At 37.4% G+C, this 17,585-nt stretch overlaps 1 protein-coding gene across 1 annotated transcript in view; it reads left to right on the top strand.

Annotated features, from left to right (window-relative positions):
- LOC122809256 (zinc finger protein 271-like) overlaps nucleotides 1-17,585 on the top strand; it is a 115,681-nt gene that overhangs the window by 63,757 nt on the left and 34,339 nt on the right. The window contains exon 3 of the mRNA XM_044080627.1: nucleotides 16,919-17,041. Within this exon, the coding sequence (XP_043936562.1) occupies nucleotides 16,919-17,041 (123 nt within the window). The remainder of the gene's footprint in view (nucleotides 1-16,918; nucleotides 17,042-17,585) is intronic.

Genomic DNA, 17,585 nt, shown 5'->3' with positions numbered 1-17,585 from the left:
CATCACTTGCCAAAATGAACTCTTTGCATCTAAGACAGAAAAAACTGTGGCATTTGGCATGAGGGTTGCAGTCTCCTCAACTGTACACATAGGATGATGATGTCTTTTTAATGCCTTGTTCAAGTCTCTTGGGTCTATGTATATTCTGATTTTATCTGAATTTTTCTTATGAGCATCTACCATGGATGATACCCACTCATTTGGTTCTTTGACTGGACAAATCATACCTTGCTGCACCATTTTGTCTACCTGGACTTTACATTGTCCTGCATAACTATTGGAACTCTCCTTGCTGGTCTGACCACTAGTCTGACCTCTGGGTCTAACTTCACGGAGTGCATAACTGGAAATTTGCCTACTTGTTGTCAAACACATCAGCATATTCTGAGAAAATAGCATTACTGAAGCTGGAACTGGGACATGTGCTTACATGATGCACTTCTTCGGTAAAAGAAAGCAGTTTCATTCTCAAACTGTCTCTGAGACTAATAATGACTGCACAGGTCTTTGGACTGCATAACATTGCAAACTGTAACAGTTCCCAGCCAAATACCATGAATGCACTACTGACCCTTCAGTTTGAATCTCTTCACTTCCATAAGCAACAAGCTTCACACAATTGACCAAATTAAGTTGTTCACCAGCTCTCACTTTATCAAATGTTTCTGCTGACATTACATTACACTTTATACCAGCGTCCACTTTAAGCTATATGGGTTTACCATTGATCAGGACAGTACAAAATACTTTGTTTTTTGCCAACAAATCTACTGCATTAACATTCTCACCAACCACTGATACACCATCTACATAGAAAGTGGGGTTGTGGCTCTCTACATGATCAACGTGCTTCTTTGATTGACCTTTCTTAATAACTGAATGTGGTTTGCGTGATTTACAAGCTTTTGAAAATTATTCTATTTTTTACACTTGTGGCATTAGCATTTTGCTAAGCACTTCTCTCCTTTAGACTCATGGTTGGCTCCACAATTGCGACAGTTAACAATAAGACTTGACTTGGGTTTTGCTGACTCACCCTTATGCTGTACTGAACCATTGTTGTACTGTACTGAGCCACTCTTGTACTGTACTGAGCATGCTCCTTTAACTGAATTATTCTCAGAACTTGCTAGAAAGCTCCGGGTTCTCTCTGCCACACCTACAGAGGTTGCTGCTGCTGCCATGTGCTTAGGCCTGCTTCTGCTTGCCACGTGTTGCATGCTGTCTACGTTTGCTCTAGAAGCTGCTGAAGCCATGCCATTATCACTTGTAAGCATATTTGTGTGCCTTTCTGTGAGCTCATTGATTTGACGAATCTCTATGGCTTTGCTCAATGTTAAATCACTGTCAAGAAGCAAAATCTTTCTCACTTCAGCACTATTAACACCACAAACAAGCCCGTCCTTTATTAACTCATCTTTCAAGTCAACAATTCTGCACTTTTGAGCTTTATTTCTCAAGTCAGTGATATAAGCTGCAAAAGTTTCACCTGGCCTTTGGTCTATTGTATAAAATAAGTGCCTCTCGAATGTAACATTTGTCTGGAATTACCCATTTCTCTAAATTTACGTTTCAAGTGCTCAGGGTCTTCCCTTGATTCAGCCAGTGCCACAATATGATGATTAGCCCCTTCTCCTGCATATACTTCTGGTGCATACACAAATGAACACTCTCTTTCAATGGCTTCTGACCCAGCTAATTTAAGCAAAATGAATGCTTTCATATGTGCATCTTTATCAGAAAAAGCTTCTTGTATGAAAATATCATATTCTTGCTCAAATACTCTCCAGTTCTCTGCTATATTATGATCAAACACAAGTGGTGACAGTCTTCAAAATACCTCTGCCATATCAACATACAGTGGTGAAGGTGCTTGAAATTATATATGAACATACACACATAAATATATGCCAGAACTGTTTATGCCAGTATTTGTAATTATGCCCAATAGCACAACAAACACTTTGAAACAACTGTACTTTGGCAAATAAATCTTCATAGCACAAGAACACTTTGAAAATTACTGCACTTTATGAAACCACTCTTTATCAATGTAAGGAATACTTGAAATGACTGTACTTTGTGAATAAATTGTACACGATGGAAAAAGCTCAAAGAAACACTTCGAGATAATGCACTTTGCAAATAAACTGTATACAGTACAGAAACCTTTCAAAATGGCTGTACTTTGCAAAATAACTGGGCAGTACAAGAAACAAACTGAAATAATGGCTTTCTTTGAATAAATGCACACACCCCAAGAAACTTTTCAAAATGGCTGTATTTTGACTGCACTTTGTAACATGAACTTTGCACACAGCAAAGTCTTTGAAATAGTTGCACCATAATAAAGCACACACTCTGCAAACAATTTGCACACTCTGAGATACTTCAAACTCTAGTTATGCTTTTAATGGCTTCAGTCAATGTGAAATAGTAGTTTGTGCTCAAAAACGGTCTTTTACTGAAAATATGTAGTCGCCTTGCCCTTTTAGATTAATTTGCACTTTTATTGTACTTGTTATGCCTTTTTAATCTTTTATCATGCTCAGTATACTTTTCTTGTGCTCGTTTTACTTTAAACATGCTCGTTATGTAAGCCAAAGATAATTCTGAGCCCCATATGAATAGTTTTGCTTGTTTTATCAAATATCGTGGTTTCGCACATTTCATTTAATTAATAAATGCATTTTGTGCTTTTTGTTTTCTTAATAATACATTTTGTGCTACTCATTTGATTAATAATGTGTTTTGTGCCTTATTAATGCACCATTTCATTTTCTTTGCCAAATAAATCATTTGTATAGTTTTCTTTACCTTTAGCTTGTTTCTGGCCCCTTTTCATCTATCTGTGCTCTGTCTCACTCAGTCTGCTTGGTTTGACTTCACCTTCCACTTTGCACCTAATGGCTCAAAGAAGTAGTCTTGTTTATTCCGGTACTGACACCATGTCACTCGTCTGGTCAGGATAAAACAGACAAGTGGATGTGGGTTCTGTTCAAGCAGCTTTATAACACACAAACACATCAAAAATGAGGCTTTGTAACTTAAACTTGTAAATAGACTGACTACTGCATTCATACATGTTAACACTCTGGCTGTTCTCGCAAAGTGGCACTCCTGCCAGCATGTCCTCTATATTTATATGCACGTGTTCTGTCTGGAAATGCTTCTTAAAGGTACATACACATGATGTGATCTATACTAGCTTTAACTTCTGAAAATATTTCTATCTTCCCTAATAACTCTCAGATAAATTCTTTTGCTCATTTCTTAAATGACTCTCTTTTAACAGGTAGGTGGGAAAGTGGATGTGTCTCATTTTTACCTTGTTTTTTATTGGTACATGATCTTAAATAGTTATTGGATGTGCATCAAAGTTTTCTATTTTTCTATTAAATGCTCATGTTCCTGTGAAATATAATTTCTGTCTAGTCTATCCCAGTTCTTGTACCTTGGGGAATAATATGTAAATTATTTCTGAGTTTCCTCTACTGAATTCACATCTTACATACCAAATATTTTCAGAAATGTCTTTGAAAATCAACCCTCTTTGTTATATTTTCCCTTTTAGGTTCCTCTGATACATCCTCATTATTGCAAATCAAGTTCCAGTTCCCACCTATAAGTAATATTCCTCACTGAAAGCTGATTATTTCCCCCAAAAATTTCTTAAGCTCCATAATAGCAGTTTTTGGTGGAATATAAAAAACATGCCAGAGTAATCCTTCTCCCTTGCTAATAGCACCTTGCTACCACAAAATGTACCATTATTGTCTTTTTCCCTCTTGTATCACTATTGGAGCCCCTCTAACAATTAGTATAATTACTGGTCTTTTCCTTGGTACCCAATATTCTGCTGAATTCCCAACCTGAAATCCTTTCTTTGTCAAATTCCCATACTCATTTCTTTCCAAATGTGTCTCCTGCAGCATTATTTCCACTCTGCATTTCTTAATATAATGTAATACTCTTTCCATGTTGTCTATACCTATAAGGCCATTTGCATTCCAAGATAATTTGAATAGTACAGCCATTATTTGTTCCCACCTCTTATACATGACCATTTTTTGAATGCATATTTCCAACTTTTGTGTTACACGCACACACTGTTTGGCAGGCTAATCTTTTACACAGTTGTTTCTTCTCATCTCCTGTTTGAACCTATGTCATATTTTCACAACTTATTCTTTTAATAAAAACCTCAAACAAAACAAACAATCAAAACATGAAATAAATAAATGCATTTTCAGAACACACTCATTTCCCTATTAACATAAAATAAGTACACAAAACTATGAACATCTTCAAAAAATGAAGTTAACTCTCCTGGAAGGATCAATTGCCCCAAATCAACAGCTGCAGTTACAGGCATTATCTAATATAAAACTAAGGTTACCCATGCTAAAGTGTATGCTGTAGCCTGTGCCCTCACTTACATTGATTGCTGCCTGTTCTTTACTAATCTTTGTTCATCTCCCACAAATGAAAAACAGTTTGTATACATTTATAAAACATTAAATTTTAGCCCTAAAAATTGCCCTGACTATCTTTAAATAAAACTAAATTGTACACTGTTCTATTAAATGTATTAAAGTATTAAGGCTGCTAGGGAGGCTGCTGTCTCCTTTATTCACTTCCCACAATTTTAAACTTTATTCTTCACTGAATTACATGCCATTGTACCTTTAAATGTTTCATTTTCATCTGCAAATAATGCTCAGAACTCTTATGATAGTACTCAGCAATGAATCTTTGTAAATTTCTTGAAGAACAGGTTGTTTAACTGCCTCCAGCTGCAGACTTCTTCACTCCTACTGAACATTTGCTAATGAAAAAAAGCTAATATCTTTGCAGGTATAAGAAACTTCACATTTCTTGTGGCTTTCATAATTTTGTCTTATTTTACAAGCCTGCTTGCTTACAAAAGCATTTGATTATAGCTTAAGCCAAGGGCATTTATCTAGACATGCAACCTTGTAAATATAAAATAAGAGGAAATATCTTAATTCTTCATATAATATAATCAGTGCACTTTTACACCACACCCTCACCTTAGGAGCTCAAGACCTCAGCATATCAGTGTGTTTCTTGGAGCCCTAGCAGAGTCAATAAAGGAAAATGTTCTCATTCCAGACATGATGATGGTCAGAGCCTTTCTCAGTATCTTGGACCACATTTCAGCAAGTGTAATAATGGATCAGAGTGTCAGACTTTACATCAGGAAGTTCTGGCATTATTTGACATATTTGTGGGACTGTTCAGAGGATATTTTGGACTCAGTGACTCCTTTGGTTAGGTAACTCCATTAGTGGGTATCAGCAGCACAGATGCATAAGGAAGACCCTTTTTCTTCCCTTCTGTATTCCAGGTCTTGATAACAAACATGCCATACACAGATATGGCCTGGATTCTTTAGAAACTGGTTTCCATTGGATATTTTATTCCACACTAATGAGAAAGTGATGTTAGCAGTTATCCTTTCTTTAAAACATACATGCACTGTCAAAGAAAGGTGTTTTAGGTGTTTAGGAACAATTTAATGACAGTATAGTACATAAACAAGTAGGATGCATATATTCATACCAGCTGTAAAAGACAGGCATGGAATTATGGGATCTGGTAATTTCCAGTATGCTTCATCTGATGTTGAGTAATCTCGCACAACACCAAAACTTTCCATCAGATCTCCTGAAATGAAAAGTTCTTCAGGATCATGAATGACAGTTGAATGCATTTTTTTTTCTTTTTTTCTTTTTGCAGTTTTGACCTTGGGCTGCAGGGTCCTGGAAAAAGATCTGTTTGAATCCCATTACAATATCTAGCTTTTGAAATTTTGGATGACATTGCAAGATACTCCTTTGTCACATAATACTGGAACTTGTTCCATCCTGTTTTTTTTTTTTATTTCCGAAGGTTATTTTAAAGGCAGAAAGAAAGAAAAAAGTTGGGGTGATCCTAGTGACCTCTTATTTGCCAAAACAGATACAGGTCTCCTGATGCAGGTTTCCCTTCTGTTAGACAGCTCAGTCTGTCTTTATGCTCAGGGAGGATATTCTGTTAGAGTAACATGTCATGGATTTTTGTCCATCCTTTCAGAATCTCCATCTGAAAGCCTAGCTATCTACATTATAGCACAAGACAATAAACTGTTGTCATCAGAGTTGCTGCACATTATCCAGAAGGTCCATAAGGGTTTACTATGAAACATTGCTTTTCTCTTAGCCGATACACAAAGCACTGGAGCTATACCATCTAAACCCTAACAAAATTATGTACATAAAAACTGTGCTGCACAACAGCACCAAACAGTAAAACAATAATTTTGCAAGGGGGCTGTGCCTCCCAAGAAACCTAATCTTAACATATGTATTACATCAAGGTCAGACAAACTCAGAGAACAGAGGAAAGTGTTTCAAGGCTAGAAACTCACCCTTTACCTCACAAATACAGTTGAGTACCTATAATAAAACTTACCTTCGGACATCAACAGCATGTAAATGCAACTAAACAGCAGTGGTATTTTGAGATCTAAAAAGTGCATAATCACAAGTAGTGCTCTCAAAAAAGCATACCAAAAGAAAATATTGTTTAAATGGAAGAAATATTCTATTTGGTGCCAAAACAATAATCTTGATATATTGTACGTGGATTTGCACCTTGCATGGTTGTTGAGTTCAGGCATTTCTTATTCATCAATTCAAAACTCATTTTTCTGGCTTACCTGCTTTCGTCTCATGGGGGTCTTCTTGAAATTAGGGGCATAAAATCAAACATTTCCTTAAAGATGTTCTATATCTTAAGTCACCGAGGAGGATTATCATTTGCTTGTGTGATCTGAACCTTGCTTCTGGTCAGTTAATTAAGTCACCTTGAGTCTTTTGCATCACTGTTTTAAGTCTCTTACTTGGAAGACAGTTGTCTTGCTGGGAATTAACCAAAGAAAGTGGCTGACAAATTCAGCTCCAACTTTACCCTCTGTCCCCTCAGCCTTCCCTCAGGAAATACCATCAAATATAACTCCCCCTGCTATCACTACAGAACAGGTCCTTAATGCTCTCTCTCTATGACCAAGAACACTGCATCAATGGGCCCAGGCAATATCCCAGAATGCCTTCTAAATAAAACATGATCTATCAGGCCCTCTGGAATTACTTTCGGCCCTGTCTGTGTAGTAGTTTGTCTAGGTGTTTGGAAGACATTGTAACCTGGCACTGTTGGTGTACTTTTCATGGCTTTAAACCATGTCTCAGTGACCATACAGATGTCAGCATTCTCTAGGGTGAAGCGAGCTTCTAGGGAGTGGAGTTTTCTGTTTAGATTCTTATCACTGATTGTTTTACTGTTTAGTGCTATTACGCAGAGCAGGTTCTGTGTACATAAGTTTGTTAGGGGTTTAGATGGTATAGCACCTTTAGATTTTCATGGTTTTCATTTGCTATGTCAGAGGTACTTTCAGTTTGGCTTTGCCTAAGAAAGGCACTATGGGGGCAATATTTTAGCTAATATTCAAAAGCCTAGAGAGGAGAGGTGCAGACTATCCCTAGCAAAGCAGTGTGGTCTGTTGACCATCTCCTTTCATGCTGACAAATATTTCACCTCCGTAGAATGACACCAGAAACTAAGCCACTTATTAAAGTCGGTTATTTTTTGTTCGTATTGTGGCATCTTCCTTGGAGAAGGTAAAATACTGCTCAATGCTAGGCTAATACCAGCTTGGGACACATATTCCAAGAGCTGTAGGATATCTCTCTTCATATAGTCTAGGGAGGTCCATCTCAGGTCATTTACATCCACATTGACTATGACTGAGTCATGCTGGTACTTGTGGTCCAATGACCTGAGTCCATGCATAATATGGCAGTTCTTGGCTCCTGATAAGCTAATGACCATGACTTTCGCCTTACTCAGCCTGGTGAGTGGGACATCAGTGTAGCTCTCAAAGGAGTCTGCAATGACCAGAATGTTGGATTGTGTGGTGGCTTGCCTTATGGGCTTAGAAGTAGAGGACCCGTGAGATGTTTCTATATGTGTTGATGGGGGTGTTGTTTTAAAAGAGTGCATACTTCGTTTAGGAGGTCTTTGGGGTTTAGGAAAGTTACATTTAAGTGTCTCAGCATATGTGGGTCTATGTGTCTGCTTTGAATTGTATGTGATGGGTTCAGCGTGTGTACTACTAACAACCTTATTGACATTAGGAGTGCTTTTATGTGAAAGCTTTGTCTTCAGTGACATTGTGTAAATATATCTCATTCATACCATACCAGTTTATTTGAGAATTAACTGGTTGTCAGTAAACACTAGACAATTTTTACATTGCCTCAGGATGCCCATATCCACCAAGCTTGAAAGTGAGATAGTGGAAAACTTCATTTTCATGGCAACAGACACTTTTTTTATTGATTAGACAGTTTGAATGAGAATATAAAGTAATGTCAGGAGTATCTGGTTTGCAACTCTGGGAGCAGTGCTTGTCATTGCAAATTAGTTGTCCTATGTATAACTAGGTAGTGCTGAAATTTCAATGGTGCTTTTACAGGAAAAGTGTCAACTCAAGCTATCTGTCTGTACAGGACACAGCCAAACAGTTGAGGGGAAACTAATAAGTAGACCCAGATGATTTATGGATAAATTATTTAGACAGATATTCTGAAGTTAGAAGCAAATCAAGTAGTACTTACTGAAAAGAAATAATTAGCTCGTCAAGAATGATGAAAAAAGGGGAGTCACCTAAATGGCTACTGCCTGGCTACTACTAGCGCTGGTATCAGCACAGCTTCATGGTGGGATACAGTGGTTCTTCGCGTCTTCTCTCAACAGAAGCAAAACAGTAGCTCCAATCCCAAGATGAGAAGCAGGTCACAGGCTGTTTGGTGATCCACAGTCTTGTCACAGATGATGCAAGTGTCTGTAGGCTTGTTGTAGCCTTTTTCTGGTAGATGCCTTGAATAGCAACCAGGCCAAACAGGAATGCCAATCAATCACTGCCCAACCAGAAACAGTCAGGAATCAATGCATTCTGCTCCTTCTCTCACCTGAAGCAAAATATAAGAACAAATTCCAAGCTAGCACTATGAAACAGTTACTAGGCTTTCCTGTGATCAGCAGTCTCCAGGAAATTTCTATATGCTCCTTCTGTCAGCAGTAGCAAAACAGAAGCACTAATCCCAAGATGACTACTGAGAAGCAGAATGTGGGCTCTCCAATAATTGGTGGTCTTGGAGTAGATGTTGCAGATTTTAAAGGTAAGATGGAAAAATGGTATAGCATCCTAAGAGCTGTAGTGTGCACTAAGCAGTTAGATATGAACAATGGGTAACTTAAGCTTTAGCTATCTAAGTGAAGAGCTGCTAATTTTCAAAGAGCAAGATAAATTGGAAGGGGGTCGACACTTTGAATTCTGATTATATGGAATACAGTGGGATGGCCAATAAATTTAAATAATTGAAGGGGAGTGATTTTGCAAAATGATAATATTGTGCTTACTCATAGCAGCAATGAAAGAAGAGAGGGAAAGAGATATGTGGTCAAGTTAACATAATTGGCAGGCAACTAGAAAGACAGTTGAGTTTAAAAACCCAACAACACCTGGATGGGAGAGTGGATAAAAACAATTTCTGTGACTCACAAGAGACACAGCTGTAGTCTCTTTCCTAGTTTATCCAGTTAAAACCAGAATACAAGTAAAACACGCTGTAAAGAAAATAAATCATTATATACAAAATAGGAGAAGGCAGTGAAACAATACAAAATATAATAAAGCAAAAATAAACTTACCTTTCCCTTACAGCAACTTGTAGCAGAATGTGGGTGAGCTTTTCCAGTAAACCCTTGACATGTTTTATTTTACTCCTTAAACACACGGTTTAGTTCCTAGCCCCACCCTCAGTTCACAGGTGATTGACCTTAATTGACCTGCTCTATTTTGGTCTTTTTCCTAGTTTAAATATGTAATTAAAAGCAGAATACAAGTAAAACACAGTGCAAAGAAAATAAATCACACTATACAAAATAGGAGAAGGCAATGAAACAATATAAAATACAAGAAAGCAAAAACAAACTAACCTTTCCCTTACAGCAAGTTGTGGCAGAGTCTGGGTGAGCTTTTCCAGTAAATTCCATGTTGTGATCTCTGTTGACACATTGCTTTTATGATAAATTGACAGGGATTGCATATTGTTTCTGTCATGTAAACTTCCTGATATGTTATTTTTCTGGATGGGGGTTAGCTCTGGTATTCTAAACTCAGACGTCCCCTAAAGCCTCTTCTTAGCTACATCCTTTTGGTATGTTGTTGGCAATTCAGGCAACCAGTCAGTTGCTGACAGGTGAGTGGCATCAACTTACAGATCAAATCTGAACTTAGCTGGGCAAGTTCTGCCAGCCAGGATTTATAATGCATATGCAAGAAATGACACAGAAATAAAGTCAAACATCTACTACTATGGTGAGCCTCTCATACAACTGTAGGAAAAAATCATCTGTGATTAAGCCATTGTAGTTTTTATAATCAGTGATTGTTGTTTGTAATTCTTAACTATTGAGCAGAAAATCTGGAATGCTGAGGAGAAAACAATTTTCTCAAGTTCATGTCCTAGGTTATGGTGAAGATAGAATTGAACTAATGTGCATAGGAAAAGGGGTGCAAAAGCACACCAGATTTCAAAATGCTTGGAGATATTGTTTATTTATTTCTCTGTTTGTCTGTCTGTCAGTCTATCTATCTGTCTTATGGACTGCAAATTTCCAGCTGAGAAATCTAATTTTCTGTAGAATCCCAGGGAGAAAAGTTCCAAGACATAGTATGAATATATACACTGAACATCAGGGATAACTATGTATAAAGACATCATATATTGGAAATTATACTTAAGGACACTGAAGTAAAGAAAACATACATACATATTAATATTATAGTAACATTCAAGTTAAGTTCATTTGTAGTGCATGTAAATATATGCAGATCCAACAAAGGAGTGTGGTGTGCAAGAATTATGGTTCACATATAGATGTAAGAAAGAACAGCATAGCTATACATATCCCATACTACAGATGAAACACACAAGAGAGTGGTGTTCATACACTGGACTGCAGGCATAAATAAGTATAAAAGTGATATGTTTTAACTGGAATTTGAATCCATGTTTCAGGAGTACAGACTGCATATGTTACAGTCTTCAACCTATTTCAGTATACATCTATTAGCTGTACAAATAACTTATTACAGGCATTCATGAGTGTGGTGTGAACATGTTGTAGAACACATGCAAACACAAGTTAAAAAGCACCTTTTACCATATGATTTTGGTTGTATTACCAGCTGTGTCACTAAAGCAGCTGTATGTACCTTTGACAGATCAGCCATCAACAAAGGAGTTCTCTTAGCTCAGCTTGAATATGCCCTTCCCATAATCCCGGTAACCTGAAAGCATAACTCCTTCACACTCCAAACCATCTTAAATTCCAGCTGCTGATGCCTTTACAAATTCTCCACCTAAAGCCACCACTCTTTACACTCAAAAATGCTAAATGCCACCCAGTTAATTAAATATCCACCCTGCTCCTAAGTACCCATATCTTTAATCTGCTACACCAACAGACTTTTGCCCCCCCCCATCTCCCTAAGCTGCATGTAAAAACATCTTTATACAATGCACACAATTTATCACAAACATATCACAAATTGGCCTCTCTCTTCCTCACAAGATCCGCTTTGCAATCCACCAAACATGCCTTCTCCATACTAGCCCCCTCTCTCTGGGAACCTCTCCCCAATCCATCAGGGAACGTATAGGACTAAACTACATCAGAAGGGATCTTGTTTCATATCTGCAAATTCAAGCCAAATGCTCCACCCTCACAAAGGACATGTCACATAACTCAATCATGACTAACCTCACCTATTCTTCTCTAACTCCCACTGGTTTATTTCTTCTTCTGTTTCCCACACCCAGTCTCTAAACTAGTTCTAACACCTCTTGTTACTTTGTCTTGTCTAGTTCTCTCCAGTTTCTCTAAACTTGCATATAACATTTTTGTATATATTGCATAGAGCTCTGCCTGATTTTATCACCTACTTGTATGTTTTCTTTTTATTTGTTGCATCATTTTATGTCATTTTCAAAACTTAATTACTCCTTGTGTATGGAACTGTCTATCTGCTACTACAGTTGTATTATTACTACTGTAGAACTGTATATCTGCTACTACAGTTTTATAATTAGTACTGTAGAACTGTATATCTGCTACTACAGTTGTATAATTACTACTGTAGTACTGTATATCTGCTACTGCAGTTGTATAATTACTGCTGTTGAGCTGTATATCTGCAGCTACAGTTGTATAATTACTACTGTATAACGTGCCAGCATCTCTTTATTCACCCATAGAGGGCCAGCCAGGCTGGCAACTCGGCAATGTAAAACTCCACTGCCAATCATTCTGCGGACCATTGTTCTGCTGTGGCGACCCCTAACTGGGATAAGCCGAAAGGAGGTGATTAACATAAGTATTTCTTACATCTTTGTTACATATAATCTGTTTAAGGTTCCTTTCTCTTTTATATATAAATTTAGGTTGCTCTCCAACAATAGTACCAATGTCTTGATTTGACCGTAATATGGTCCAATTCTTACATATAATGTTCTTGACCATAGCCGTATGACTATTATACTTCAACATATAGCCCAAAGAATAATCTGTCCTATTTTTCGTATCAACATTTACGTTGGAATACATATAAGGTTTCAATTAATTTGATCTCTCAACTATTACTGAATTCCTCACTCTATTAATCAATGCATCTGCAAAACCCCTACTCTGAAAATCATTAACCATCGTATCTAACTCTTCTACAAAATTCCCTTCTTCAGTATTTAAATGGCTTGCTCTTATAAACTGACTCTTTAGCGCACCTTTTTATATGTGTCTTGGGTGCATACTATTATAATGGAGAAATCTCATGGCTTGTACATCTTTCCTATAAATTGTTGTCTCAAATTTAGTATTGCTAATTTTAACATCCACATCTAAAAAATTGACGTGCTCATATGATGAGCTGACATCAAATACTAAAAACCTGCACTAAGATGTAAAGCAGCAACAACATTTTTAAGAGTGTTAACATCACTCTTCCACAAAAGGAACATGTCATCAACAAACCTTTTAATATATATATACACAGAGACAGAGAGTATGGGAGAGGGGACTTAGAGATGTTGATTATCAGGTATTCTGATGTCAGACGAATCAACTGACCGTGTTATAGATACAATTGAGAGGAAGGTTAATACTAACCTTCGTTATACTTGCTTTGGGATATCATAACTATTGGCTTCAGGCTCACTAGGGCAGACTATGAGAATCACAGAAATCTTCCAGTGCAGATTAAATTGTCTTCTGACCCTGTAACTAATAAAGCTGCTGCATGGTTTAATGAATAGGGTTCAGCCACATACCCACATATCTGAAGATGTCTATGCTTTCATGAAGGGTATCACCAGAGAGAGCACCTCAGACTCAAGTTATCAGCAACTTCACGTAGTTTTTTTTTTTACATACTAAAGAGCAGAGAATATTCTCAATAAATTTTGTACCTTCATTCATCTGTTTGTTATTTGTGCACCTTTAAGCACAGGACTACATCACTAGAATCTGTAGGCTTACCTGCATCGCAGTTATTAATCAGTCGTCATCATTTTGAAGTGAAGTTACATACTTTTTTTCATTACTAGTACCATATAGTAGACAGACAGATCAACAGACACTGAGTTAATGATTAATAGTTAATGCAATTAAGTTCTTAAAAAATGGCAAAAGCTTTCTGTTTTGAGAAAAGAGGAAAGTAACAGGATGAATCAAAATTTATGGGGAGTAAAATGTAGATACAAAGCCCAGTGATTGGTTCTTCAGGTTTACTGAGCTCTTACTTGGTGGAATGGCCTGATTTATGTCTGTGCTGTAGTAATAAGAAACATTTGTTTAAAATGGCAGATTCCAGACCTCATGCTGCTGAAGGTCAGCAGGAATTAAGTATTATTGCCAAAACCCAAGTCACAGAAAACCTCTCAAGTGTCCTCTCAGAATCTTAAATTTAGCCCTCTGAGTTTGGGGTTCAAATAAATTCTGTGTTGTGCCTGATTAATGGAGGAGGCCTGATCCTTAGGCTACTACTGGTGCAGAATGTGGTGTGAGAACTGACTGTTTCAGCCAATCTGCCGAGTGCAAGTACTCTAGGCCTGATGGCCAGCTCTGTGGCACAGACAGGCAAAGCCATGACTACAGCCCTGTAAGCCCAAGTTCAGCCAGCAGCTCAGGAGAAGAATGAGACAGAGATGAATGATGAAGACAGCACCTGCTTGTTTATGTCATGTGGGAGAGTATGGGATGCTTGCCCAGAAGTTCAGTCTCCATGTTACATCCCAGGGATTACTGTTTTTGTTCCTTCAAATGACCAGGCAGATTGTGGGAATGCCTCTTGCAGAAGTTGGAGATATGCCTTTCATGTACGGTCATTGCATATCATCCATTGGGATGATGTGAGCTTGTGCAATTGACAACTGGTTAGTGCTTTTCTGAAAATACCTCTGAATCCATGTGTGGATGATGTTACTACGTCTGTCACCTGACCCTCATTCCTGAGAGGAATAAATGGACAGTAGGGCTGTTACCTCCTGGGTGAGCAAATGGATCAGTTGGGCAGATTGTATGGAGGCTTGATGGTTACTTTACTGGGGATCAGGGTTCAGAAAGTGACCCCACCTTAAAAGTACTTTACGTCCAGACAACTAATCAAGAAAACACTTAAATACTCTATATGTGCATAATTGCAAATCATGTTATTAAATAAATGGCAGTTTCTTGTGATCCTATTTTTCAGATTTGCTACCACATGACTAAGCAGTGATAAACTGTAGTGTTTCTTATACCATCATATGTAAGTGCAGTATATGCTTCTTTAAAGTAAGGGGATATCTCAGTTGTACATACTTGGAAGCCATATTAATAATGAACACACACACATACATACATACCCAATCTATATATATATATATATATATATATATATATATATATATATATATATATATATATATATATATATATATATTTCTCTGAACTTTATGACTAGCACTGCACTGCACAGGCAAGAAATATATGGTAGTGGTAATATTAAACATGTGGGTATTGCAGACTGTCACAGGAAGAGGTGTTGTGTGCATTGTCTGTAGTACTAGTGTTGGAGAAAAGTGTCTTGGGAAGCCTTCAGTCTCAGCATCAGTTCCATGATCATACTAGAATCAGTGTCAGTTCTTTTGTGGTCCCAAGTTATTTTTGCATGACAGTAGCACTAAAAACTGCATATTGTTCCCCTCTAATGAAGCTCAGTGATAATGCTTGACTGGGTGTAGGTAGGGTGTGGTTACCCATGACTGGATTGGTTTGGTGATGGAGGAGAATCCCAACTGACCAACTGAAAAAGAGTCAGCTGTTAGTACACAACTATTAACCACACCCAGACATGAATTGCTGCTGTTACACAATCCCATTATTTAAAAAAAAAAAAAATACCTTTTTAAATAATGATAGTCTATTTATTTATTTATTGACATTTGATTACCGGGAATGTCAGACTCGGTCAAAGCTCATTTTTAGTGGAGGCTCAGTGAGAAAAGCTCCAAATTCTTACAAAACGTTTAAGAACAATAATTTTACAGTCTTTAAAAATAAAACAAAAACATTTGCAGTTTAAATAATTATAACAAATTAGGCATAATATAAAAACATTAGTTCAGGCTTTCTTATCTGTTCCTTCACTGTGCACCATGTTAAATAGCAGAGAATGTTTCCCCAATGTACTCCACATGTACAGGAGATGTATTTAAATTAAGTGCAATTTCTGGGCCTTTTTCCTTTAAGGAGGTCACGAATGTGCAAGTATTTAGCTGTTTACATCAGGACTCTTGCACTGTCCTGGCATGCCATTTTTTTTTAACTTCTTTTTAATTTTGGTCCCACTGCTGTTATGTAGTTTGATTTACATTGAGCAAAAAATGCTGAAGCAAAAAAAACTAAAATAAATTAAAAAAAAAAAAGGCTGCAATGAAGGGTTTGAAGCATGCCATACCATACTCTACAGTTCAGGTAACATTTCCGTTATAGAAACAGTGACGCACTAGGAAGTTCTGGTGGTATAGAGGAAAACATGAGTTCACTTAGTATGTTAATTGTTTATTGGAGCTGGTGTGTGGAGAATGGGTACATTTGTTTTGTGTGCCGGACTGACTAGGATCACCAATGTTTGAGTCTTTCGAAGGAGGGACAGTGATGCAGATGGCTGACCCCAGTGCAGTGATATCATTCACCAAACCACATATGCAAGTGCACAGGAGCATGAACTCACATGGAGGAGGTGTAGTGGCCCACCGTGGTGACAAGAGCTGCATGTTCCTTGTGCAGAGGAGGAGTTCGGAACATAGAAATGCCCACTACTCAGCATACTGGTGAAATCACAAGCATCCCTTATGTACACCAAAATGATAGTCCTTCTGGATGGTTCTCACCACCGTGTTTCTGGGAGAGCCCTATCATGAAGTACAAATGGTGTCAAGCCCAATAGGTACATTTTTGATATGTCACAGGCTTGAGAGCAAACAGTACACAGAAAAACAAAAAGAAAATAAATAATGGTGCAGTATAAGAGGACTTCCATGGTTGTACAATACAAATAGCAGTCAACTGCTATCATCTGCATTCTGTTCTACCTACATTGTATTGCCAAGTTTTGTAACGGATTGAGATTCTCATTTGCAAAAGAAAAACAATCCTGATACAAAAATTATAAATAGGATATGTGATATGTAGTGGCTGTTGAGCTTTGGAGATTTTCATGTATTTCTCATTTTTAATGCAAAAATAGGTTACCAGATTCCAGAGGAACATCTTTTAGCCCTATTTGCACTGGATGGAGCGCTACCTTTTTACATCACAAACAGAGAAGTATTGCAACAGGTGGCACTTTATAATGAAGAAAGTCAGAAGAGTAAGTATATACATAGATTTAGTGTAAGTTCTTTATGTTTATTTGCAAATCCTGCCTTTGCAGTGCATGAAAGAAACTGACAATATTGCCCAATGGTTCAAAAAATGGTTATCTTTAGTTACTCAATACTGGTACTATAATGTATGAATTATTTAAAAATCTTTTAGTTTGGCATCCCAACATACATGATTTGTTTCTGTTTATCACTTGCGTATCTGAAAGTTCTGCCTTAATTGCATTTCTTGACTCTTAACCCACATAATACTAATACCGAAATGAGTGGATCATGTCAATTCATCAATTCTAGGGTGAGAGATTGTCAGACTCTAGCTATGGGAGTGCCATCTATCAAATTGCCTGGTCTGAGCTCATCAGGCAGTATGCAAAGGAATGTAGAAGCATGTGTTTATACTTGGCTTGACATTATGGGCAATACATCTTCTTTTCTGGCCTGCAAGGGGTTAGAGGAGTTAAGAATGTCTAATAAAATCCCTTAACCTCTCAGTTTGGTGGCTATTACTCCACATCTCTCATCTCCCCCATG

This window comes from Protopterus annectens, chromosome 8.part0, assembly GCF_019279795.1.
Source record: "Protopterus annectens isolate FY-2018-M chromosome 8.part0, PAN1.0, whole genome shotgun sequence".
Lineage (NCBI taxonomy): Eukaryota > Metazoa > Chordata > Ceratodontiformes > Protopteridae > Protopterus > Protopterus annectens.
Note: the sequence above shows the minus strand (reverse complement) of the source record. Positions and strands in the feature narration are given on the sequence as shown.